The sequence below is a fragment of the Anomaloglossus baeobatrachus genome, chromosome 6 (genome assembly GCF_048569485.1).
Source record: "Anomaloglossus baeobatrachus isolate aAnoBae1 chromosome 6, aAnoBae1.hap1, whole genome shotgun sequence".
In the NCBI taxonomy this organism is placed as follows: domain Eukaryota; kingdom Metazoa; phylum Chordata; class Amphibia; order Anura; family Aromobatidae; genus Anomaloglossus; species Anomaloglossus baeobatrachus.
Window position 1 is genome coordinate 487,725,769 of NC_134358.1, and position 25,770 is coordinate 487,751,538.

The 25,770-nt window shown below is 47.9% G+C and overlaps 1 protein-coding gene across 2 annotated transcripts in view; it reads left to right on the plus strand.

The window, feature by feature from the left end:
• Positions 1 to 25,770, plus strand: part of SP4 (Sp4 transcription factor) — a 40,696-nt gene that overhangs the window by 10,759 nt on the left and 4,167 nt on the right. For both annotated transcript variants that reach the window (XM_075315387.1, XM_075315386.1), the window contains exon 4: positions 6,221 to 6,449. In XM_075315387.1, coding sequence (XP_075171502.1) covers positions 6,221 to 6,449 — 229 coding nt within the window. The remainder of the gene's footprint in view (positions 1 to 6,220; positions 6,450 to 25,770) is intronic.

Genomic DNA, 25,770 nt, shown 5'->3' on the forward strand with positions numbered 1-25,770 from the left:
AGTTCCCCTTTTATTAAAAAAGGACTAAGGGCAAAAAAGAACAAAAAGATTAACGTCTACCTTGTAAGGCAGTATGACTTGGGCAACGCATGCAAATTTTTATTGGTCATGCACAGCTCTTCATAAATTCCATCTTCCCCACCGCCTTTGCCTTGAGGCTAGGATGACACTACTTCTTTTGTGAGTCCCAAGACATCCCTACCTCTCTGCGACTTCATTGTTTCCTTATAGCTCTAGTCTAAATTTTGCTTTTTTGCACTGACAGGTGAATAGTGAGCATTAATAAAGTGCTGCAAAGCTGGATCTCCAGAGCTACTTCTTCTCCTGTGTCCTCCACAATCATCAGACCTCCAGTTATAGCTTTAGTTTTTGAAAGTTTATTCATATCTCAGTTTCCCTGTTGCAATGTTTTCTGCATTTTTTTTTTTTTTTTGCTCATGCGCACGTTGCGTTTTTCCTTGCGTTTCCGCAGCGTTTTAAGTAGCAGCGTCTCATTGTCAAAATGGATGCGTTTTGGTATTCAAGCCAAATCTATGGGATTTTGATAAAATTCGTGCGCACGATGCTTTTTTTAAACGCAGCGTTTTTAGTGTAAAAAATTTGCCAAAATCTCTGCGTTTAAAAAAGCAGCATGTCAATTCTTTTGTTCGTTTTGGTAGCGTTTTATCATTGAAGTCAATGAGATTTTAGAAAACTCATCTAAACACAAAAATACTGCGTTTTACATGCATTTGTTACAATCTGCATGCTTTATTGACATCAAAAAAGCATGCGTTTTGGCCTGTAAGGGAGGTCAAGAGGTTTACTGTTGACCTCACAGCCAGCCCTAAATAAAATTAGAGTACTATATTTAATAATTTTAATCATTAAATATTATTATTTAATATACTTTTTCTGAATATTCACATTTATAGTGAATGAGTAGAATCAGGAAATGACATCAGTAGGTTTTTCCTTTTTTTTTTTTTTTTTTTTTTTTTTTTTTTTTTTTTTTCATGTTGATTGATTGAAGAAACTTTATTTTCCATTGACAAAGTTTTGGAAACGTATCAAAGTTTAACCATGGAAAAAGTGCTTAAAACGCACTAAAAAAGCATGCGTATTTTCAGCGGGTTTTTTTTTCCACACAGAATTTTGACTGCCAAATTCTGCCAGACGATGCATTAATTTCTGCAAGGTACAGGACGCAACATGCGCAGAAGGCCTGAGAGATGAGACATGAGGGTTTGGACACAAGTATCAGTTATGGTCTTGTTCATGTGCAGTCATTATAGGGCAATTGTGCAGTTTCACCACTAAATAATATTGGCTGCATTTCAATCCCTATGTGTGCCTGAACCTGAAGTGGATTATAAAGAAGCGTAAAACTTAAACAATCTAAAGATGATATATTCATGGGTTTAACAGTTTGCAAAGGATCTGTTTTAAAATTGGGGAACCCTTGTACAAAGAACTTTTCTTAGGTAATGATATTTTTCAGATAACCAACACTTAAAGGGAACCTGTCATGTGCCATATGCACCCAGAACCATGAGCAATTGTGGGTGCATATTGCTAATCCCTGCCTAAGGGGTATTTTGCACACTATGACAACGCAGGTGCGATGTCGGTGGGGTCAAATCGAAAGTGACGCACATCCGGCGTCGCTGTCGACATCGTAGTGTGTAAATCGTTTATGATACGATTAACGAGCGCAAAAGCGTCGAAATTGTATCATCGGTGTAGCGTCGGTCATTTCCATAATTTCGGAAGGACCGATGTTACGATGTTGTTCCTCGTTCCTGCGGCAGCACACATCGCTGTGTGTGAAGCCGCAGGAGCGAGGAACATCACCTTACCTGCGTCCCGGCTGCAATAAGGAAGGAGGTGGGCGGGATGTTTACATCTCGCTCATCTCCGCCCCTCCGCTTCTATTGGCCGCCTGCCGTGTGACGTCGCTGTTACGCCGCACGACCCGCCCCCTTAGGATGGAGGCGGGTCGCAGGCCACAGCGACGTCGCAGGGTAGGTAAGTGCATGTGAAGCTGCCGTAGCGATAATGTTCACTACGGCAGCGATCACAAGATATCGCAGCTGCGACGGGGGCAGGGACTATCGCGCTCGGCATCGCAGCATCGGCTTGCGATGTCGTAGTGTGCAAAGTACCCCTTACTGTCTGTGTATCTAGTAGCATAGATAAAGGGTTCTTTAGAAAAAGTATTTCTAAAGATCTTGTATAAAAAAAACTAAACGAAGATCTTCTATTGTACGCTAATGAGCGAGGGCAGTAAGCCCAAGGGCGTTGGTTCCCTTGCTAGTCGCCCCCATTAGCATGTTAGTACGTCCCTGTGGTTGTGCTAACATGCTAATGAATGCGCAGGGTCACAGGATGATCTCACTCACCTCTCCGCCGCCATTGCCGCTTGATGCTGGATTTTGTCTGTGTGCATGACCCCGGAGTTCATGCGCACTATGAAGCTGGGTGTACGCGTCCTGGCTTCAAACTGAAGTAGAACACATGATCAAACCCCCGGGGTTATGCGAACAGAGCCGAAATCCAGCATCAAGCGGAGAAGACTAATATAAAGAGTTCCACAGGATATTGAAAACTTATCCATAGTATATCGGTTGGGGTCCGAGACCCTCACCAGTCAGTTGATGTTGGCTTCTGGGGTGGTTGGATGTGAACAAAATGAAGAAAACTGCACAGTAAAGCTCCGCTATTGTGTAGCCGCTACTACTAAGTGCTGCTCTCCTAAGTTCATTGACGTGACATCTGACTAGACTGCACCTTTCATGAATTGTGACAGTTGGGGCCCTGTTGGAAATATTGCACTTAGTGATTCTATTGTTTATGATTTTAAAGAGGACCTTACACCAGTTTGAGCATGTTAAACTGGCCAAACCCCTGAATAGTGGCTGCAGGGCTGAGTGAAAAGTAGTTTTTAGTTTCGGATTTTTGTTTTTATTTTTTTTTAATTTTCTCTTTTCCATTGTTTGGATATTGGCTTGCGAAATGTAGCTTTTAGTTTGTTTTATAGTAAAACTGAGCATTACTAGAGATTTTTCTTTGAGGACGTGTACTTTTTCTGCTGTATGAGTATAACCAATAATCAGCGGGCAGCAACATACAGGGGAAAAAATGAACACACCCTCCTCTCCTCATTGATCTGTTTAGATAATGCATAACTCAGTTTTGTTGTATATTACAAACACTTCCAGTTCTCGTCTCACAGTACTGTCAGTTCTTGCCCTCCTTCACACACTGACTGCCATAAGATGAGTTCTGGAAGTGTTTGTAATAATACATAACTCAGCTCTGTTGTTCGGTATTGTGAGTTGTGTAGCAACAGGGCCTACCTCCTCTCCTACTACTCCCCAAGATGCCAAATTTTGGGATCAAGGGTATATCGACATTGAATACCCTCTCTATCAAGTTGCCTACCTTTTTCCCAGAGGTCTGTTTAAATAGGAGCACGACCAGAACATGTGATACAAATGTGCACCCCCTCTACTGCACCTTGGACATTTATCATCAGCTCTAAGGTTCATTTTAAACACTTTTGGGGTTCTGTAGACCCGGTGGACCAGAAATAATTGGGACCTCCTCTGGGGCGTATCAATGGAATGTGATTAAACACCTTCACGGCCAACCAATTTTGCACTTTCAGATTTTTATTTTTTTTTCGCCATTTTTTTTACAAGAGATGTATTTTTTTTTTATTTTTCAGTCAATATGGTCATGTGAGGGCTCGTTTTTTGCGGAACAAGCTGCACTTTTCAATTAAACCATAATTTTTCCCATATAATATACTGGAAAATGGCAAAATAAATTCCAAATGTGGAAAAATTACAATAAAAGTATGATTTTACTATTATTTTTGAGATTTTATTCAATGTTCACTAAATGGTACAACTGATGTTACTGTGATGCCTCAGGTCGGTGCAAGGTCATAGACAGCAAACATGAATAGGTTTACCCTTCTCTAAGGGGTTGAAATAAAATTAGAAGTTTGTCCAAAAAAGTGGCGTACATTTTGCGCTATTTTCCGCGAACCGTATCGTCATTTTTTGGGATCTAAGGCTCAATGAAGGCTTATTTTTTGCTTGCGTCTCGCGCTGATGTTTTTAACCGTACCACTTTTACGCAGATGCTACATTTTGATTGCCTGTTATTGCATTTTGCGCAAAATTTGTGGCGACAAAAAGATGTAATTTTTATTGCGTTTGGAATTTTTTTGCCTCTACGCCTTTTACCGATCAGATTAATTGATTTTATATTTTAACAGAACAGGCATTTATGAACGCGGCGATACCAAATGTGTGTGGGGGGGGGGGGTGGGGGTTTGTGTGGTGGTTTTTCTTTTGTTTTTTTTTTTTTAACTCTTTAATTTTCAATGGGGGGGTGATTTTAACTTTTTTTTTTATAATTTATTAGTCCCCCTAGGGGACTAATAATCAGCAGTCTGTTTGCTCATTCATTTCTCCTGATCAGAGCAGTACCGCTCAAACCGGGAGAAGTGATCATCTCTTGTAACAGCAAGTACTCGGCTGTTTTTGTTTTTTTTTACAAGACCTTAGTCATGTGAGCACAGGAGTCATCACATGACCTTGTGCTACCATGACAACCACCGGATCTACGTGATCATGTCACGTGACTTCCGGTGGAGGCCTGTGAGTAAAGTTATAGCACGATCGCTATTATAATGGCGCTGTCACATATTGACAGCGCCATTTAAGGCGTTAAAAGACACGGGCGGATAGCGATTCAGCTCCTGCCTGGCAGGCGCATATGTCGGCTGTACAAATCAGCTGAGATGTGTGCCAATCTCCACCGGCTGCCGGCAGCAGCCGTGGGAGATTAACACTATGACGTAATTTTACTGCTCGCGGTCATTAAGGGGTTAATGGACTCTAGAATACTTTCCCATTCATCTGTGGTAATAGGACCAACATCTCTCCCACCCTAACTTTGTGCTACCCCAAGATGCCCCTCAGCAAGGAGTTATACAAAGCTGAGCATCTTTTAATGATGATAACCTGCAGATAAATCTATTAACCTGCAGATATAGGATTAATCTAAAGTGACAGGTACCCTTTTATTTCTCATCTCCATTGTGGAGATATTGTCCTAAATTTAGATTCCAATTTCCCCTTCAAGTTAGCAGATTCGTCTCTGGGGGAGTATACTTTTTCCCCTGCGTGACACTGACCAATCAAAAGCAGGAGATAATGTGCAGGGGAAAAAAAACAAACAAACATCTCCTCCTTTTAGAGAAGCTTGGAGCAACTTTCTCCTAGGAGACATGTCACCACCCTGTGATCTCTGTACCTACTGTGCAGTGCGGAGCTGTGTGTCATTTCAAACACCTCTTGCATCTTTCATGTGACAGCAGTCAGTGTGGAGAAAAGCGGAGTAGAGCAGAGCGGACAGAGCCCTGAGATGAAAGCTGCAAGAGATGTTTATTATTACAAACCACTATGCTCTATTCCCCTCCCCCACCTGTAATCCCAGTGGATGCCGGCAGTCAGATCAGTGAGGAGAGCAGAGCTGTGTGTCATTACATGTCTATTTCAGAGCATGCCAGTTTTAAGCTTCTCTATGGCCAAAAAAGTAACCACCCGAAGTGAAGAATCTCTGCTAATGCCCTTTGGTTGAAGGGAAAAATTAGAATGTAATCTTTGCAAGTATGTTGTATTCAGCTGTGCAGCCTCTATTCCAGGATGTGGCCGGTGTAACATGCTCAGACTGGTGAGAGGTCCCCTTTAGCGGGCTGTTTCAGGACTGATCGCTCCTTTTTACATTGCTGCCCCTGAGGCTACAGCTTCACGTATTGCACTTCCAGGAAATGGCTGATTTTGTTCAGAAAATCCTCAGCCGGTCAGACATTTCTTCAATAGGTGCTGCTGAAGGGAAAATGTAGTGTTACATGGCAGCCATTCAGCTATATTACCATCCATGTAATACAAGAGCAGCTCCAGTTTGCCAGGCTGTGAGCTGATCTCCATTGGATCTCTATAGATGGGGAGGGTGATCTCAAGGAAGTCCACATGCTCCAAGAGGGAATGCATTTTGTTTAGGCTACATGGATCTTGCCTTCACTTTGCATGTGTACATGCCCTTTTGCCATATCATTCTTCAGTCAGTTCCAAGATGTCATACAAATAAACCTGTGACAATCTGCCATGTTGTCCTTCTACATTGACCTGTTCAGACCGTTATTTTTGTTTAATTCCTACAGGTCAACAGCAAGGGGCTGATGGCGTCAAAGTTCAGCAAGCTACCATAGCGCCGGTGACCGTGGCTGTGGGCGGACTAGCGAATGCCACCATCGGTGCGGTCAGTCCTGACCAGATAACACAAGTGCAACTTCAACAATCCCAACCATCCTCAGATCAAGAGGTGCAGACAGGAAAGAGATTAAGAAGAGTGGCGTGTTCATGTCCTAACTGCAGAGAAGGAGAAGGAAGGTATGTAGCACTGCACATGCAAAGGACATGTTTACCTTCCACGTGGCTGATGGATATGTCCTCTAATATTCTAATTTGGTGTCTAAATCTCACTCACAATGTTTGTTTGTTTTTTTTATTCCTTCAGACATACCTGTACATATTACCATTATACCATTTTAGGCTGCTTTCACACATCCGGTTTGAGCCGTGCGGCTCAATCCGGCTGTGAAACCTATGCAACGGATGCGGTGAAAACACCGCATCCTTTGCATAAGTTTTTTACATGCGGCCCGTCCGGTTTTTGCCGCTTGCAGCATGCTACTGAGCATGCGCAGTGGCAAAAAACGCATGCGGCGGCCGGATGCGGTGTTTGCCGTATCCGGCATCCATAGGGATACATTGGGAAAAGCGCCGCATCGGCTGGATGCGGCGCGATGGTTTTTTTTTGCCGCACAAAAAAACGTGCCAGGCAACATTCCATCCGGCCGCCGCATCGGCTAAATCTGCCGCATGCGGCAAAAAACCGGACCGAACGCAAGGCCATGCGGCACAATGCGGCACTAATTAAAGTCTATGCAGGAAAAACGCAACCGGCAGCAAAAAAAACGGTTGCGTTTTTCCTGCAAAGTGCCGGATTGTGCCGCATAGCAAAAACCGGATGTGTGAAAGCAGCCTTAGTCAGACTTTTTTTAACATCCGTCATGAACATTTTTTTAACGCAAAAACGGATCCAGTGCAAATGCGTTTTCATTTCAATGCATTTACAATGGACTCGCGTCAACATGCGTTTGCGTGCGTTATAGTGAGGATCCAGCGGCTTGCAGTTTAAGTTTTTGGTTTTTTTTCAAAAACGCTACTTGTAGCGTTTTTGAGCTGCCTCCAAATACAGCAAATTGCTGGATCCTGACTAAACAGCACGCAAACGTATGTGAATGCTGGCATGCTGATAGACAGGATCCTGATTGCTCTACTGAGCATGCCCAGAAACCAGCCTCGGGTGATCAGTCTCTCCCCCTCTCCCCCAGACATATAGAATACACATAGAAAGCAAACGGAAATATAGAAAACAAAACACGTGGGCTCCACTGTATATTTACCATCCAGCCGAGGTAAGCACACAGCAGCGGCCCGGTATTCTCAGGCTGGGGAGGGCGAGGGGCAGGGTTAATGTCCCCCGCCTCCCTCCCCCCTCCCTCAGACGAGAATATCAGCCGTAGCTGCCCTGGGACTGTCGCATGCATTATGCGGCAGTACCAGAGTGTTCCCAGCTCTTCTAGATGCCGTGATGCAGTGGCGATCCAGGTAATAAGGAGTTAATGGCGGTGGATCGCCGCCACTAAGTCCAGGCTTGATCATGGCAGCGTCTATGTGACAGCTGACATGATCAACACGTAAGTAAAGTGAAAAAACACACACACCGAAAAACCCTTTATTTTAAATAAAACACAAAAAAGCCTCGTTCACCCGTTTATTAACCCCCTCGAACAAAGCTCCGACGTAATCCACAGGTCCTGCGCTGCTTACATCCAGCCGCGACTGACACTGTGGTGAGGGGTGAGGGGACTTATAGCTGCAATGCCCCTCTGGGAATAGCTGTAAAAATTGTATTAAAGTAAATCTGTCAGGTCCCCCAAGCACACAGAACCAGGAGCATTTCTGAGTGCATATTTCTAATCCCTGCCATACTGTCCCAGCATATACCATCATACATGAAGAGACTTTAGAAAAGCTATTTCTAAAGATCCTTTATGATATGCTCATGAATGCAGGAATTAGTCTCAAGAGAGCTAGTTCCTGCGCTCATTCCGCACTCTCGGCCGAGTGCACTTCCAGTCATGTGCAGTATGAAGCCAGGTGTGTGCATCCCAGCTTCCGGTCATGCGCACAAGCTGTCTCTGAAGTGCCGGGCGCTCTGATTATGCGCACTGACTTTAAATCCTGTGTTCTGAGGCGGTGACAATGGATACGGGTATGCACGTAACCCTGATAACGCTGGGTAGTGGGCATTGAATAGCATGTTAGCACACCCCTGTGTGAACTTGATAAGAGCGCGGAATGAACGCAGGAACGAACACCCTTGTGACTAGTCCCTGCACTCATTAGCATATCATAAAGGATCTTTAGAAATACTTTCTAAAGATCCCTTTAGCTATACTACTAGATACAGGGACAGTTAGGCAGGGATTAGCAATATGCACCCAGAGCTGCCCGTGGTTCTGGGTGCATATTGGACCTGACAGGTTCACTTTTAAAGGCCTGCAGGTTAAGTTAGATCAAAATTGGGCACATGACCTTTTGTGGTCCTGGGTGTACATTTCATAGTTGTACTACTTTGCAATAAAACTTTTAAATTCTATACAATAGATAGGTTGGAGTTCCCCTTGTTAGAAGAATGTGTGTCCTTTTGGTACTTTTTCTCACTCCATCAAGGCAATCAGCCTTGTAGCTTCAAGAAGTTACCATATTTTCTGCAACTATCTTGTCCCTTCCTAGAGTGCCGAAGAGTGGAACAGCAGACCCATTTTCCTAGAATCCTTCACAACTTTTAGCCGTACAACTGCTGAGTGAAAACCACAGCATGGCCGCATTTTCGTAGATATAGTGTGACTGCATCTTTTGCCAAAGTTGTAGAAAATTCTCCTAGAATTAGTCATATAGACAACTACAAAAGGAGTTCATTAACCCCTTAATGACCGCAGGCTGTAAATTATGCCTGTGCCGTTTAACCCCTTAAATGGCACTTCAATAAGTGACAGCACCATTATAATCGGGATAAACATTTACAACTGCCGAAACCGGAAGTCACGTGACTTCCGGTGGTTGTCATGGTAGCACAGCTACGAACTCACAACGACCTCAGGCATCACACCCACTCATCAGTTTTATCATATCGTGAACACTGAATAAAATATCTCAAAAACAATACTTATTTTGCAATTTTTTCACATTTGGAATTCTTTTTGCCGTTTTTTTCAGTACACTATATGGTAAAACTCATTGTTTCATTTAAAAGTACAGCCTGTTCCGCAAAAAAACGAGCCCTCACATGACCATTATTGACCGAAAAATAAAAAAGTTACGTCTCTCGGAAGAATAGCAAAAAACGGAAAGCACAAAAATGGCCAGTCGGGAAGGGGTTCAATTATTGCCATGCCATAAAATGTTGACCGTTAAATCCGCTCCTCCACCTTCCTGGAATGTGGGTAAAGCTTTGCAAGAGGGCATAGCCTTTACCTACAGATTCAGTATAATTTGTATGCTACAAAGTGGCGTACGTTATAGAGGCGATGTGTTCCGGCCCATGACCGAGTGCATTTTATAACTTTGGTGACCATTCAGACTGAGTCACCAAATTCATGAAGGGGGGTGTGCACCTCTTATTACATCTTGCGCATCTTCATTCGGTGGAATTTTCATATTAAACACCAGTCTTTATTGTCTCGCTACAATGTTTTTTTTTTGTTGGTGAACTTTTTTCTTTTTGCCTTACAAGTGAGATTGTCATCAGCCCTAATTACAGCTGATTAATGCTGCTGGACAGGAGAGCCCCTGCTTGTGTTTCCTTTGTTTCCCTTGCAGATGTGAAACTGTACCCCCACCCCTTTAATAACCTGCTTGTTACAGGTGAAGCAGATCTGGTGTCGGGGCGTGGGGGTTTTTTGTTCTTCATGGTTTTGGAAATGCACGCTTCTCTTCATTCACACCTGTGTCTATTTTGTTTGGATGCCACTATATATAGATAGACTATATTCTGCACATTCAGAGTTTTCAGGCTTTTTTCCCACCATCACATGGTTTACTTCTTGCATTTGTAGAAATTCACAAGAAGAAAATTAAATTCTGTTGTAAAAGCAGCCAAACTTCGTGATATACTGTAATTGTGATTACATGTCTTTGCAGGATTTTTTTTTTTTGTTTCATTTGTAGCTCCCTCATTATTGCTAAGGCTGGACTCACACGAGTGTATGGCATCGGATGTAATATGCTAATGACCCCTCCCCCCTGCTCAGTCATGACTGTGACCAGATCTTGCAATCAGGTCACAGCTGTGAAGCTGAGGGCGGGCACTGCGGAGGAGAGGGAGGAGTTAACCCCCCCATCTCCTCTATTATCAGCCTGTGCGTATATCGCACTGCACTGCGATAACATCCGAGTGCAGTCCAATGTTTCTCTTGCACCCATACACTTGAATAGGTGCGAAGGATACGGCTCTATCAGAAAATCGCAGCATGCTACTTTTTTCGCATCCAGAATCTGTATACGAGAAAAGCTGACAATCTGCTCTCCCTCATTGAGTAACATTGGTCAGACTGCAATGCAAGATTTTCTCGCATTGCACTCGTCCGATTTCAACGCTCGTGTGAGCGTACCCTTATAAAGGGACTCTGTCATCAGGTTTTTGCTCACCCTCCATCTGAAAACAGCATGATGATGGGGCAGAGACTGATTCCAGCGATGTCGCTTACTGGGATGCTTGCTGGACGTTTCATAAAATCCGTTTTCTCTGCTTTAGATCTGCCAGTTCTATAGAGACAGAGAGCCTGATTCCAGTGTCAGTTGCTAAGCTGCTTGCTGTAATTTTGATCATTTCCTGCTGATAAAACAGATTTCTTTGTCGCTCCTAATTGGGAGACCCAGACAATTGGGTGTATAGCTACTGCCTCCGGAGGCCACACAAAGTACTACACTTAAAAGTGTAAGGCCCCTCCCCTTCTGGCTATACACCCCCCCGTGGGATCACGGGCTCCTCAGTTTTATGCTTTGTGCGAAGGAGGCCAGACATCCACGCATAGCTCCACTGTTTAGTCAGCAGCAGCTGCTGACTATGTCTGATGGAAGAAAAGAGGGCCCATACGAGGGCCCCCAGCATGCTCCCTTCTCACCCCACTTTCTGTCGGCGGTGTTTGTTAAGGTTGAGGTACCCATTGCGGGTACGGAGGCTGGAGCCCACATGCTGATTCCTTCCCCATCCCCATTAGGGCTCTAGGTGAAGTGGGACTTTACCGGTCTCCGGGCACTGAGGCCGTGCTCCATCCACAGCCCCTGGAGGATCTGCTGGATACGGAGCAGAGTTTCCTCAGGGACAGGACCCTGCTCCATCAAGGTACTCCGTGTCCCCGTGCTTATCGCACGCACACTGCAGCATTGCTGGGTGTGTTAGTGCGCCGGGGTAAACAGCGCTGCTGCGCTTGTGCCGTTACTCACTACAGCTCTGCTGAGTGAGGTGACTTAGTACGATCGGCCGATCCGGCCGCGGGGGTCAGTTTTTACTGCGTCGCGGCTGGGATTTGTGGTGCGCCGGGGACTTCCGCGCTGGCCGTGCATATATGACGGCCGCGCTAGATTACTACAGTCCCCGGCTTTTGCGGCCTAGTTCGTATCGTTCCCGCCCCCAGACCTGCCAGTCAGGAGGAGGGCGGGACGCTGTACAGACCAGCAGCGCTAAGAGCTGGAGTCTGTTTTACATACTCCAGCCCTCACACTAGGCACAGTGGGACGCAGTTTCCCGCACTTTTGTTTGTGACGCCCACGGTCCGCCCCTCTTCACAGGACGCCGGCAGCCATTCCTGCCTGCACGCTGAGCTGCAGAGGGGAGACGGGGAGACTCAGACAAGGGATTCTACGACCTCACACCCGCTTTTCAGCGGGCGGTAAGCAGCCCTCAAGGGCTCTCCCCCACTTGTGCCATAGTGTACTTTGTATTTTGTGCTGGCAATACTTTGCACTGTACAGTCGCTGGTGATTTTCTGCTATATACCCTCCTTAGATTTCTCAAGGAGACAACAGCATGTCGTCCGCAAAAAGAAAAAGTGCCAAGGCACGGACTTTATATGCTGCTTGTACCGCATGTGGGGCTACTCTACCGGCAGGTTCCACTGACCCCCATTGTGTGCAGTGCTCGGCCCCTGTGGCAATTGCTCAGCCGGGGCCGCTGCTAGAGGTGACCCAGGGAGAACCACCTGTGAATGCTGTCCAGGTGACAGGGACGGAGTTTGCAGCTTTTGCTGACAGATTGTCTATGACTATGTCTAAAATTCTTGAAACATTGCAGTCTAGACCAGTAACTCAGACCATGGGCACTGTTGATTCATTGCCACCTTGTCCCCCTCAGCTGGACCACTTCCTAGCTCCGGGGGTGTCACATGCACCCCAGGGTGACGGCTCTGACTCGGACGACAGTCCCAGACAACCTAAGCGGGCTCGCTATGAGCGACCCTCAACTTCATCACACTGGTCAGGGTCCCAGCGGGACGACTCTCTGTGTGATGAGGCGGATGTAACTGATCAGGAGTCTGATGCTGGGGCCGCTCTCAATCTAGATACCCCGGATGGTGACGCCATAGTGAATGATCTTATAGCGTCCATCAATAAGATGTTAGATATTTCTCCACAAGCTCCTCTTGCGGAGGAGGCAGCTTCACAGCAGGAGAAATTCCATTTCAGGTATCCCAAGCGTAAATTAAGCACTTTTCTGGACCACTCTGACTTTAGAGACGCAATCCAGAAACACCACGCTTATCCAGATAAGCGTTTTTTCCAAACGGCTTAAAGATACACGCTATCCTTTTCCCCCTGACGTGGTCAAGGGCTGGACACAGTGTCCCAAGGTGGACCCTCCAATCTCCAGGCTTGCAGCCAGATCTCTACTTGCAGTGGAAGATGGGGCGGCACTTAAAGATGCCACTGACAGACAGATGGAGCTCTGGTTAAAATCCATCTATGAAGCGATTGGAGCGTCGTTGGCGCCAGCATTCGCAGCCGTATGGGCACTCCAAGCTATTTCAGCTGGCCTTACACAGGTCGGCACGGTCACACGTACATCTGCTCCGCAGGTGGCACCCTTGACCTCTCAAATGTCTGCATTCGCGTCTTACGCGATTAATGCTGTCCTAGACTCTACGAGCCGTACGGCGGTGGCGTCAGCCAACTCTGTGGTTTTACGCAGAGCCCTGTGGTTGAGAGAATGGAAGGCAGATTCTTCTTCCAAGAAGTGCTTAACCAGTTTGCCTTTTTCTCGTGACCGATTGTTTGGTGAGCGTTTGGATGAAATCATTAAACACTCCAAGGGTAAGGATTCATCCTTACCTCAGCCCAGACAAAACAAACCCCAACAGAGGAGGGGACAGTCTGGTTTTCGGTCCTTTCGAGGCTCAGGCAGGTCCCAATTCTACTCGTCCAAAAGGACTCAAAAGGATCAGAGGGGCTCAGATTCTTGGCGGACTCAATCACGCCCAAAAAAGCCAGCCGGAAGAACCGTTACCAAGACGGCTTCCTCATGACTCTCAGCCTCCTCTCTCCGCATCCTTGGTCGGTGGCAGGCTCTCCCGCTTTGGCGACATTTGGCTGTCACAGGTCAAAGACCGTTGGGTGAGAGACATTCTGTCTCACGGGTACAGGATAGAGTTCAGCTCTCGTCCTCCAACTCCAACTCGCTTCTTCAGAACTTCCCCACCGCCCGACCGAGCCGATGCTCTGCTACAAGCGGTGTCCGCTCTAAAGGCGGAAGGAGTGGTGACTTCTGTTCCTCTTCAGGAACAAGGTCACGGTTTTTACTCCAATTTGTTTGTGGTGCCAAAGAAAGACGGGTCGTTCCGTCCCGTCCTGGATCTTATGCTGCTCAACAAACACGTAAAAACCAGGAGGTTCCGGATGGAATCTCTCCGCTCCGTTATCGCCTCAATGTCTCAAGGAGATTTCCTAGCATCAATAGACATCAAGGATGCTTATCTCCACGTGCCAATTGCGCCAGAGCATCAGCGTTTTCTACGCTTCGTTATAGGAAGCGAACACCTGCAGTTCGTAGCTCTACCTTTCGGGCTGGCGACAGCCCCTCGGGTCTTCACCAAGGTCATGGCAGCAGTAGTAGCAGTCCTGCACTCGCAAGGTCACTCCGTGATCCCGTATTTGGACGATCTACTTATCAAGGCACCCTCTCAAGAGGCATGCCAACACAGCCTGAACGTGGCACTGAAGACTCTCCAGAGTTTCGGGTGGATTATCAACTTTTCAAAGTCAAATCTAACCCCGACCCAATCACTAACATATCTTGGCATGGAGTTTCATACTCTCTCAGCGATAGTGAAACTTCCACTGGACAAACAGTGCTCGCTACAGATAGGGGTGCAATCTCTCCTTCAGGGCCAGTCGCACCCCTTGAGGCGCCTCATGCACTTCCTAGGGAAGATGGTAGCAGCAATGGAAGCAGTTCCTTTTGCGCAGTTTCATCTGCGTCCACTACAATGGGACATTCTCCGCCAATGGGACGGGAAGTCGACGTCCCTCGACAGGGAGGTCTCCCTCTCTCAGGCAGCCAAGGAATCTCTCCGGTGGTGGCTTCTTCCCACCTCATTGTCAAAAGGAAAGTCGTTCCTACCCCCATCCTGGGCGGTGGTCACGACAGATGCGAGTCTATCAGGGTGGGGAGCAGTGTTTCTCCACCACAGGGCTCAAGGTACGTGGACTCGGAAAGAGTCCACCCTTCAGATCAATGTTCTGGAGATCAGAGCAGTCTATCTTGCCCTACAAGCCTTCCAACAGTGGCTGGAAGGCAAGCAGATCCGAATTCAGTCGGACAACTCCACAGCGGTGGCATACATCAACCACCAAGGGGGAACACGCAGTCGGCAAGCCTTCCAGGAAGTCCGGCGGATTCTGACGTGGGTGGAAGACACGGCATCCACCATATCTGCAGTTCACATCCCAGGCGTAGAAAACTGGGAAGCAGACTTTCTCAGTCGCCAGGGCATGGACGCAGGGGAATGGTCTCTTCACCCGGACGTGTTTCAGGAGATCTGTCGCCGCTGGGAGATGCCGGACGTCGACCTGATGGCGTCACGGCACAACAACAAGGTCCCGGTTTTCATGGCACGGTCTCACGATCACCGAGCTCTGGCGGCAGACGCCTTAGTTCAAGATTGGTCGCAGTTCCGGCTACCGTATGTGTTCCCACCTCTGGCATTGTTGCCCAGAGTGCTCCGCAAAATCAGGTCCGACTACCGCCGCGCCATTCTCGTCGCTCCAGACTGGCCAAGGAGGTCGTGGTACCCGGATCTGTGGCACCTCACGGTAGGCCATGTCTATAATTAATAATAATAATAATAATAATAATAATTTTATTCACTTATATAGCGCTATTAATTCCACAGCGCTTTACATACATTGGCATAAGAAACTGTTTTAGTTCAAGCAATCGCTCAATCGTTAAATAAGTGCTGCCCCACAGAGTGGCTTAATCGACTATTGCCCCTTTCCCAGCACGTCTCTTCAAGATGGAATCAATTTTAGGGCTTCTGGCGGCAATAACCAATTTCCTCACTTTTCCAATTAGATTTCCAGCATGTCCCTCTTGCAGACTCTTATTGCCAGCTGCAGCGTGTGCACAACACAGCGCATGTGATGAATATGAACATGTTTTGAAGCAGCTTCAACAAGATCATCTAATCCTAAAGTATCATTTTGCTGTTCTTCTGTTGTAATATCTGTTTGTTCCTCAGTTACATGAACAGTACTGTGGCTCCATCTCACACATACTGAATCCTAAACTTTCTTCTAGCTGTTGTTCATTACTCTCATTCTTCAGTTTAAGGCTATGTGCGCACTAGAAAAGTGATTTTTCTTGAGAAACTTCTGGGAGTTGAAAATTACCGCACCTGCGGTAAAAAAACACGCCAAATTCGCTGGAAAAAACGCATGCGTTTTTGCCGCGGTTTTTCCGCAGGTTGGTCCCTGCGGTTTTTTTTTATGCTGAACAGAAATAAATAATATAGATAATCGATAGATAATGGATAGAGGGAAAGATAGATGAGAAAGACCTATATAATGTCCCACCCCCCCCTGCAAGCTGGAACCCTTTAGTGACTTTCATGTGGCACTAAAGGGTGCCTAGCCTTGTATTTAGCCAAAAAAGAAATAATAAAAAAAAAAATGACGTGGGGTTCCCCCTATTTTTGTAGCCAGCTAGGGTAAAGCAGACGGCTGCAGCCTGCAAACCACAGCTGGCAGCTTCACCTTGGCTGGTAATCCAAAACAGAGGGCACCCCACGCTGTTATTTTACATTAAATAAATAATTTAAAACAAAAAACGTGGGGTCCCCCCCAAATTGGATCACCAGCCAAGGTAAAGCGGACAGCTGGGGTCTGATATTCTCAGACTAGGGAGGTCCACTGTTATTGGACACTCCCCAGCCTAAAAATAGCAGACTGCGGCCGCCCCAGAAGTGGCGCATCCAGTAGACGTGCCAATCCTGGCGCTTCGCCCCAACTCATCCCGTTGCCTTGGTGCAGTGGCAAACGAGGTAATATATGGGGTTGATGCCAGATGTGTAATGTCACCTGGCATCAAGCCCTGGGGTTGGTGAGGTCAGGCGTCTATCAGATACTTGACATCACCAAACCCAGTCAGTAAGAAATATAAAATAGACAACAAAAAAAGTTTTATTTGAAAAAAAAAAACACTCCCCACATTCCCTCTTTCACCAATTTATTGATAAGAACAATCAATTCCACGTCCGGCGTAATCCAATAAAGGGGGGGCGTCCCACAGCGATCCATAGTCACTGTCCCAGTCCATGAAGAACAGAATGTTCCCCATTGGCTGGGAGAGCAATGCAGTGACCTGAGCTAACATCAATAGCCCAGGTCACTGCAGGGGATGACGAGCGCTGCTGTCAGGAGGATAGATGAGATCATTACCTCCTGCGATGATCTCCTGCAGTCCTGCCATCAGCGCTGTCACTGCCTTCTATGCCCGCCGCATTGTCAGCAGTATCGCGAGAGCCCGTGACGTCACCGCTAGTGATAGTCTCGGGCCGCAGGCATAGACTGCAGTGACAGCGGTGACGTCAGGAGGCAGGAGATCGTCACACCAGGTAATGATCTCATCTCACCTCCTGACGGCAGCGCTCGTCATCCCCGCGGCTGCACGCACTGCTGTGTGTCAGTCTCTGCCTGCGCTGGAGGGTGACAAGCTGCTGACACTGCGGGCAGACACTGACACTGCAGGGTAGGCAGCGGCGGGGCCGGAGCGGGACACAGACTGCACGGGCACCTGGAGGTCACACGGAAGTGCTTCTGTGCGGCGTCCAGGGAGTGTGACGTGTGTGTTTTACTCTGCTCCGCTTCATCACTTCCTGCAAAACCGCAGGGAGCACTGAGCATTACCGCAGGTAAATCGCGGCTATACCGGGGGTATACCGCATTTCATTAGCTACCTGCAGTATACCCCCGGAATTTTGCGATTTCATTACAGTGAATGGAGTGAAATGCCGGGGGTATTCCGCAGGTACCTGCGGAAAATAATGGACATGCTCATTTTCTCAAGAAATTTTCTTGAGAAAAATGCGCAGCGTGCGCACAGCTATTTTTTGTTCCCATAGGTTTTGCTGGGAAATGTCTGTAGAAAAGGTTTGAAATATTCTCAAGAAATTTCCGCAGCAAATTCGCGGGTAAAACGGCCTAGTGCGCACATAGCCTAATTGTATCATGTTTGAAGCATTGTCTGTTATTTCTTTGTCGCTCCATTGGGAGACCCAGACAATTGGGTGTATAGCTATTGCCTCTGGAGGCCACACAAAGTATTACACTTAAAAGTGTAAGGCCCCTCCCCTTCTGGCTATACACCCCCAGTGGGATCACTGGCTCACCAGTTTTGTGCTTTGTGCGAAGGAGGCAACACATCCACGCATAGCTCCACTTTTTAGTCAGCAGCAGCTGCTGACTATGTCGGATGGAAGAAAAGAGGACACATATAGTGTCCCCAGCATGCTCCCTTCTCACCCCACTGTATGTCGGAGGTGTTTGTAAGGTTGAGGTACCCATTGCGGGTACGGCGGCAGGAGCCCACATGCTGATTCCTTCCCCATCCCTTTTTACAGGGCTCTGGGTGAAGTGGGATTTACCGGTCTCCAGGCACTGAGACCGTGCTCCATCTACAGCCCCTGGAGAAGATGCTGGATGGAGCGGAGTACATCAGGGACATGGCCCTGCTTCCTCAAGGTACTCTGTGTCCCCGTGCATTTGGCGCTCACACCGCAGCATGCTGGGTGTTGTAGTGCGCCGGGGGACATCAGCGCTGCGGCGCCTGTGCCATGGCCTCATTCAGCTTTGCTGAAGCAGGCTCACTTATGGGAATTGGTCGCGCCGGCCGCTGGGACTGCGGCGCGGCTGGCACTTGTAGTGCGCCGGGGACTTCAGCGCGGCCTGCGCTTTTACGGCGGCCGCGCTGATAACTAGAGTCCCCGGCTTTTGCAGCCTGCTTCCGTTCGTTCCCGCCCCCAGACCTGCCAGTCAGGAGAGGGGCGGGACGCTGGCCACTTCCAGGAATCGGTCGCGCCGGCCGCTGGCAGCGGCGCGGCTGGCACTTGTGGTGCGCCGGGGACTTCAGCGCGGCCCGCGCTTTTACGGCGGCCGCGCTGATAACTAGAGTCCCCGGCTTTTGCGGCCTGCTTCCGTTCGTTCCCGCCCCCAGACCTGCCAGTCAGGAGAGGGGCGGGACGCTGGCCACTTCTATGAATCGGTCGCGCCGGCCGCTGGAACTGCGGCGCGGCTGGCACTTGTGGTGCGCCGGGGACTTCAGCGCGGCCCGCGCTTTTACGGCGGCCGCGCTGTTAAATCGAGTCCCCGGCTTCTGGGCCTAGTCTCCCTTCGTTACCGCCCACAGCCCTGACAGTCAGGGTAGGGGCGTGACGCTGCATAGAGCAGAGCTGAGAGCTGGAGTATGTTTTGCATACTCCACCCCTCTCACTGTGTGCACTGTGAATCCGGATTCCCGCACTTTCTCAGGCACGCCCACGGCTTCCTTCTCTACAAGGACACCGGCAGCCATTAGTGTCAGTTTCTGTACGATACAGAGACAAGTGTGGAAGACCCTGGCATTCTGATAGTCACACAATCGCTGTAACAGGCGTTAAGCAGCACCTGTGGTGCTAACCCCACTAGTGCAGAAGTGCACTTATAGATATGCTTGTACTATATACATTGCACTGTTTGGTCGCACGTTGTATATACCCTCCTGGATTATGCGGAGGAGTTATCAGCATATTCTCTGTGTAAAACAAAGGTGCAGAACCACATGTTTTTCTATACAGCTGGTACAGCATGTACGGCTATACGGCCGGCAGGTACATAGACTCCCATTGTATGCACTAATGGCCAGGGGATGAGGACGGTGTCTGCAGTATTTACTGACAGTTTTTCTGAGACTATGGCTATGATACTAGAAGCCTAGCAGTCCGGACATGTCTCTCACAATATGGGCACTGTTGAATCATTGATCCATGGCCCCCCTCAGTGTGAATAACTAACAGCTCCGGGAATGTCACACGCATCCCAGAGTCACGGCTCTGCACGGACGTCAGTCCCAGACAGCCTAAGGGGCTCGCTATGAGCGGCCTCGGTTTCATCAGGGTCCTAACAGAAGGACTCGCTGTGTAATGAGGCGGAAGTAGCGGCTCAGGATTCTGATCCTGAGACCGCTCTCAATCTGGATACACCTGATTGTGACGCCATAGTAAATAATCTTATAGCGTCCATCTATAGAATGTGGGTTATTTCTCACAGCTCCTCCAGTGGAGGAGTCAGCTTCACGTATTTTTCTGGACCACTCTGCCTTCAGAGAGGCAGTCCAGGAACACCACGCTTATCCAGATATGCGCTTCTCCAAACGGCTTAGGATACACGTTATCCCTGTCCCCTGACTTGGTCAAGGACTGGACCCAATGTCCCGAGCGGCATCCTCCAATCTCCAGGCTTGTAGCTAGGTCCATAGTTGCAGTGGGAGATGGAACTGCAAACTCAAAGATGCCACTGACAGACAGATGGATCTCTGGTCGAAAGCCATCTATGAGGCTGTCGGCGCACCGTTGGCTCCGGCATTCTCTCCCTTGGGGCACTCCAAGCTATTTCAGCTTGTCTTACACAGATTGACACGGTTACACGTACATCTGTGCCGCAGGTGGCATCCTTAACCTCTCAAATGTCTGCATTTGTTTCTTACGCGATTCAGGTTGTCCTGGACTCTGCGAACCGTGCGGCGGTAGCCTCCGCTACTCCGTGTTTTTAAGCAGAGCCTGGTCTGCTCGTTAAGTGAATGGAAGGCAGATTCTGCTTCCAAAAAAGGTTGCCTAACCAGTTGCCTTTTTCTGCTGACCGACTGTTTGGTGAGCGTTGGATGTAACCATCAAACAGTCCAGGGGTAAGGATTCATCCTTTCCTCAGCCCGGACACAACAAACCCCAACAGAGCAAGAGGCAGTCGGGGTTTTCGGCCTTTTCGAGGCTCGGGCAGGTCCCATTTTTCCTCGTCCAATGTGGACTCAAAAGGATCAGAGGAGCTAAGATTCTTAGCGGGCTCAGTCTCGCCCAAAAAAGCGACAGTCTGAAAACCCGCTTCCAAGGCGGCTTCCTCATGACTTGCGGCCTCGGTCGGTAGCAGGCTCTCCCGCCTTGGCGATATTTAGCTGCCATAGGTCAATGACCATTGAGTGTGAGACATTCTGTCTCACGGGTACAGGATAGAGCTCACTTCTCGTCCTCCAACTCGATTCTTCAGAATTTCTCCACCTCCCGGCCGGGCCGCTGCTCTTCTGCAAACAGGGTGCACTCTATAGGCAGAAAGAGGATGACCCCCGTTCCTCTTCAGGAACAAGGTCACGGTTTTTACCCCAAATTCTTTGCGGTACCTATAACAACGGGCCGTTCCGTCCCGTTCTGGATCTAAAAATGCTCAGCAAGCTCGTGGACACCAGGCGGTTCCGGATGGAATCCCTCCGCCATGTCATCGCCTCAAGGTCCCAAGGATATTTCCTAGCATCATTAGGCATCAAGGATGCTTATCCACACGTGCCGATTGATCCAGAGCACTAGCGTTTCTACGCTTCGTTAGGAGACGAACACCCTCTGTTCGTAGCTCTACCTTCCGGCTAGCGACAGTCCAACTGGTCTTCGCCAAGGTCAGGGCAGCAGTAGTCACAGTCCTGCACTCTCAGGGTCACTCTGTGGTCCCGTATTTAGACGATCTACTTGTCAAGGCACTCTCTTAGGAAACATGCCAACACTGCCCGAACGTTGCGCTGGAGACTCTCTAGAGTTTTGGGTGGATCATCAACTTTTTAAAGTCAGATCCGACCCCGACCCTATCGATAACATATCTAGGCATAGAGTTTCTTACTCTCTCAGCGATAGTGAAGCTGCCGCTAGACAAACAGCATTCACTACGGGCTGCAAGCTCTTCTTTAAGAACCAGTCGCACACATTGAGACGCCTCATGCACTTCCTACGTAAGATGGTAGCAATGGAGGCAGTTCCTTTCGCGCAGTTTTACTGCGTCCACTACATTGGGACATTCTCCGCCAATGGGACGAGGAGTCGACGTCCCTCAACAGAGTCGTCGTTCTTTCTCAGGCGGCCAAGGAATCTCTACGGTGGTGGCTTCTTCTCACCTCTTGGTCAAAAAGAAGGTCCTTCCTATCCCCGTCCTGGGCGATAGTTACGACAGACGCGAGTCTATCAGGGTGGGGAGCAGTTTTTCTCCACTACAGCGCTCAGGGTACGTGGACTCAGCAAGAGTCCACTCTTCAGATCAATGTTCTTGAACACAGAGCAGTGTATCTTGCCCTACAATCCTTCCAACAGCGGCTGGAAAGCAAGCATATCCGACTTCAGTCGGACAGCTCCACAGCGGTGGCATACATCAACCACCAAGGAAGAACGCGCAACCGGCAAGCCTTCCAGGAAGTCCGGCAGGTTCTGATGTGGGTGGAAGACACGGCATCCACCATATCCACAATTCACATCCCAAGTGTGGAAACTAGGAAGCTGACTTCCTAAGTCGCTGAGGTGTGGCCGAAAGAGTATGGTCTCCTCACCCGGACGGGTTTCAGGAGATCTGGCGCCGCTGACAGAGGCCGGACGTCGATCTAATGGCGTCACGGCACAACAACAATGTGCCAGCTTCATGGCACGGTTTCACAATCATCGAGCTCTGGCGGCAAACGCCTTAGTTCAGCATTGGTCGCAGTTCCAGCTACCTTAGGTGCCACCTCTGGCATTGTTGCCCAGAGTACTGCGCTAGATCAAGACCGACTGCGGCCGCGCCATCCTCGTCGCTACAAATTGGCCGAGGATGTTGTGGTACTCGGTTCTGTGGTGCCTCACGGTAGGCTAACCGGGGGCACTACCAGACCAATCAGACTGGCTGTCTCAAGGGCCATTCTTCCATTTGAATTCTACGGCCCTCAACCGGATGGTGTGGCATTGAGTCCTGGAACCTAGTGTCGTCAGGATTACCTCAGGACGTGGTTGCCACCATGAGACAGGCTAGCATACCAACGTCCGCCAAGATTGACCACAGGACGTGGAAGATGTTCTTATCTCGGTGCTCGGCGCAGGGTGTTTCTCCCTGGCCGGTTGCATCGTCTATGTTTCCTTCCTTCCTGCAATCTAGGTAGGAAAATGGGTTGTCGCTCAGTTCCCTTTAGGGACAAGTCTCAGCGCTATCTGTATTTTTTCAGAAACGACGACTTCCTCAGGTACGCACGTTCCTACGGGGAGTTTGTCTTCTCAGCACTCCGTACAAGCGGCCGTTAGAGCCCTGAGATCTGAACAAGGTTCTAATTGCTCTCCAGATGCCGCCTTTCGAGCCTTTGAAGGATGTCTCCCTTCACGTTTTTCACGGGAAGTGGCCTTCTAGTAACGGTCTCGTCTCTTAGGAGAGTTTCCGAGCTAGCAACGCTCTCATACAAACTCCCTTCCTGGTCCTTCACCAGGACAGGGTAGTTCTGCGTCCGGTTCCGGAATTTCTCCCTAAGGTGGTATCCCATTTTCATATCAATCAGGATATCACCTCACCTTCTTTGTGTCCTCGTCCAGTCCATCAATTTCAGAAAGATTTGCATCTGTTGGTTCTGGTGAGAGCACTCAGGTTCTACTTCCCGCATGGCGCTCCTGCGCCACCCGGATGCACTCTTTGTCCTTGTCGCTGGTCGGCGTAAACAGTCGCAAGCTTCCAGATCCACCCTTGCTCGGGGGCTCGAGGAACCAATTCTTGAAACCTACAGTTCTACTGGGCTTCTGGTTCTCTCAAGGCCGAAGGCCCATTCTACCAGAGCCGTGGGTGCATCCTGGGCATTACGGCACCAGGCTACGGCTCAGCAGGTGTGTCAGGCACCCACCTGGTCGAGTCTACTTACTTTTACCAAGCATTATCAGATGCATACCTACGCTTCGGCAGACGCCAGCCTAGGTAGATAAGTCATTCAGGCGGCGGTTGGCCACCTGTAGGAGAGGGCCGTTTGACGGCCCTATCATGAGGTATTCTTTTACCCACCCAGGGATTGCTTTTGGACATCCCAATTGTCTGGGTCTCCCAATGGAGCGACAAAGAAGAAGGGAATTTTGTTTACTTACCGTAAATTCCTTTTCTTCTAGCTCCAATTGGGAGACCCAGCACCCGCCCTGTTTTCTCGGGGTTTTTCTGTTTTTTCGGGTACACATGTTGTTCATGTGGTATGGTTCAGTTCTCCGATGTTTCCTCGGATTGAATTGGTCTTTAAACCAGTTATTGGCTTTCCTCCTTCTTGCTTTGGCACTAAAACTGGTGAGCCAGTGATCCCACTGGGGGTGTATAGCCAGAAGGGGAGGGGCCTTACACTTTTAAGTGTAATACTTTGTGTGGCCTCCAGAGGCAATAGCTATACACCCAATTGTCTGGGTCTCCCAATTGGAGCTAGAAGAAAAGGAATTTACGGTAAGTAAACAAAATTCCCTTCTTTTCTAATCTGCTTTTGCAATTGAAAGCATTATTTATGAGCTCAAAAACCTTTCAGGTGATGCGGTTTTTTGAAAAAGCTGATGATCTGCTTTTGCAGCTGAAAAACGTATCTTCAAAAAAATGCAGCAAAAACGCTGTGTGTGAATGCAGCCTTAGATCAGGAATAGAACAGGCATTTATAGGACATTTCCTAACTTTTCCAAATTCCTTTGAAAAAATATTCAGTACATTATGCATTGCACTACTAATTTATTATATATTTTAGGAGTCGGAGTCGGTCCATTTTATACCGACTCCGACTCCACCAAAATGAGCTCCGACTTCACGACTCCGACTAATTTTTGCAGCTTTTTCTTTTTTTTTTTTTTTTTTTTTTTCTTCAGCAAAACATGACCTCTTGGCTGTAAACAAGGAAAAAAATTTAAACTGTGTATTTTTTTTTTTCTTTGGGGGGGTTGCATTGTTGCTTAGGTTTTTTTTTTATGTGTAATTTGTCTATAGTCAATGTTTTAAATAAAGTTTAGTTTAATTCACCAAAAAATGCACTGCTTCGTTTTGTTCACCCTCATTGCTTTCAATTTTGGAAAAAAAAGCTATAAAAATGCTAGAAGAATTCATGTGACGCTTCTTTAAAAAATGCAGCATTTTGCCATTTCACTTTGGGGAAAAAAAAGCAGGTGTTTGAGTGCGAAAGACTTCTGAAATTTCATTAAGTTTTGTTGGTACAGTAAAAAGAAGCTTGATTATTAGCATGGATTTGCATACAACCAATGGAAAAAAAACGCACCAGAAACACGCTGTGTGTCCATAGTTTAGTAGTCGCCCAGTCATTCTTAACACCTAAAGATTCTCATAAGAAAGTAAATGAGATTTTGTCTTTCTTAAAAGGTTGTTTCTCACACATTTTTTATTGTCTAGATCAATATTTTATTGAGAAACAATGTTTCTCTCAAATACCTTGTGTTGGCAATAGTGCCTGTGAGAGGCGCTATTGCAGACTGCTGTTCCCCACTCTGGTGACGTCACCTCAAGCTTTGCACACGTCACATGCCTGCCGCTGGCTGCAGTCTTCCTGACTCACTGAGCTGTGGGCGGTATGTCACCGCTTGTCACAGCACAGCGCGTCTCCTGCTTGCAGCGTTCTACTGTGAGGGAGGAGGGAGCAGATGGGCAGTGACGGCTCAGTGAGTAAGGAAGACTGCAGCCGGCCGCAAGGATGTGACGTATGCGGAACTTGACGTGACGTCACCGGAGCGGGGAACAGCGATCTGCAATAGCGCCTCTCACAGGCACTATTGCCAACATAAGGTATTTGAGAGAAACATTGTTTCTCAATATAATATCGAACTAGACAATAAAAAATATGGATGAACCACCCCTTTATTTACTCAGGTTTATTAACTATTTGGATTGACCAAAGGCCCTGTAGTTTTTCAATAGTAAAATGAATCATTAAAAATACAAATTGCCTAATAGTTTTGCACACAGTATATACTCCCTCATGTAAACTAGTAAGTCTGTACTCTCCTCCGCTGTTGGCGCCTCACCAGCGATGCCAATCAGTGGCGGTTTC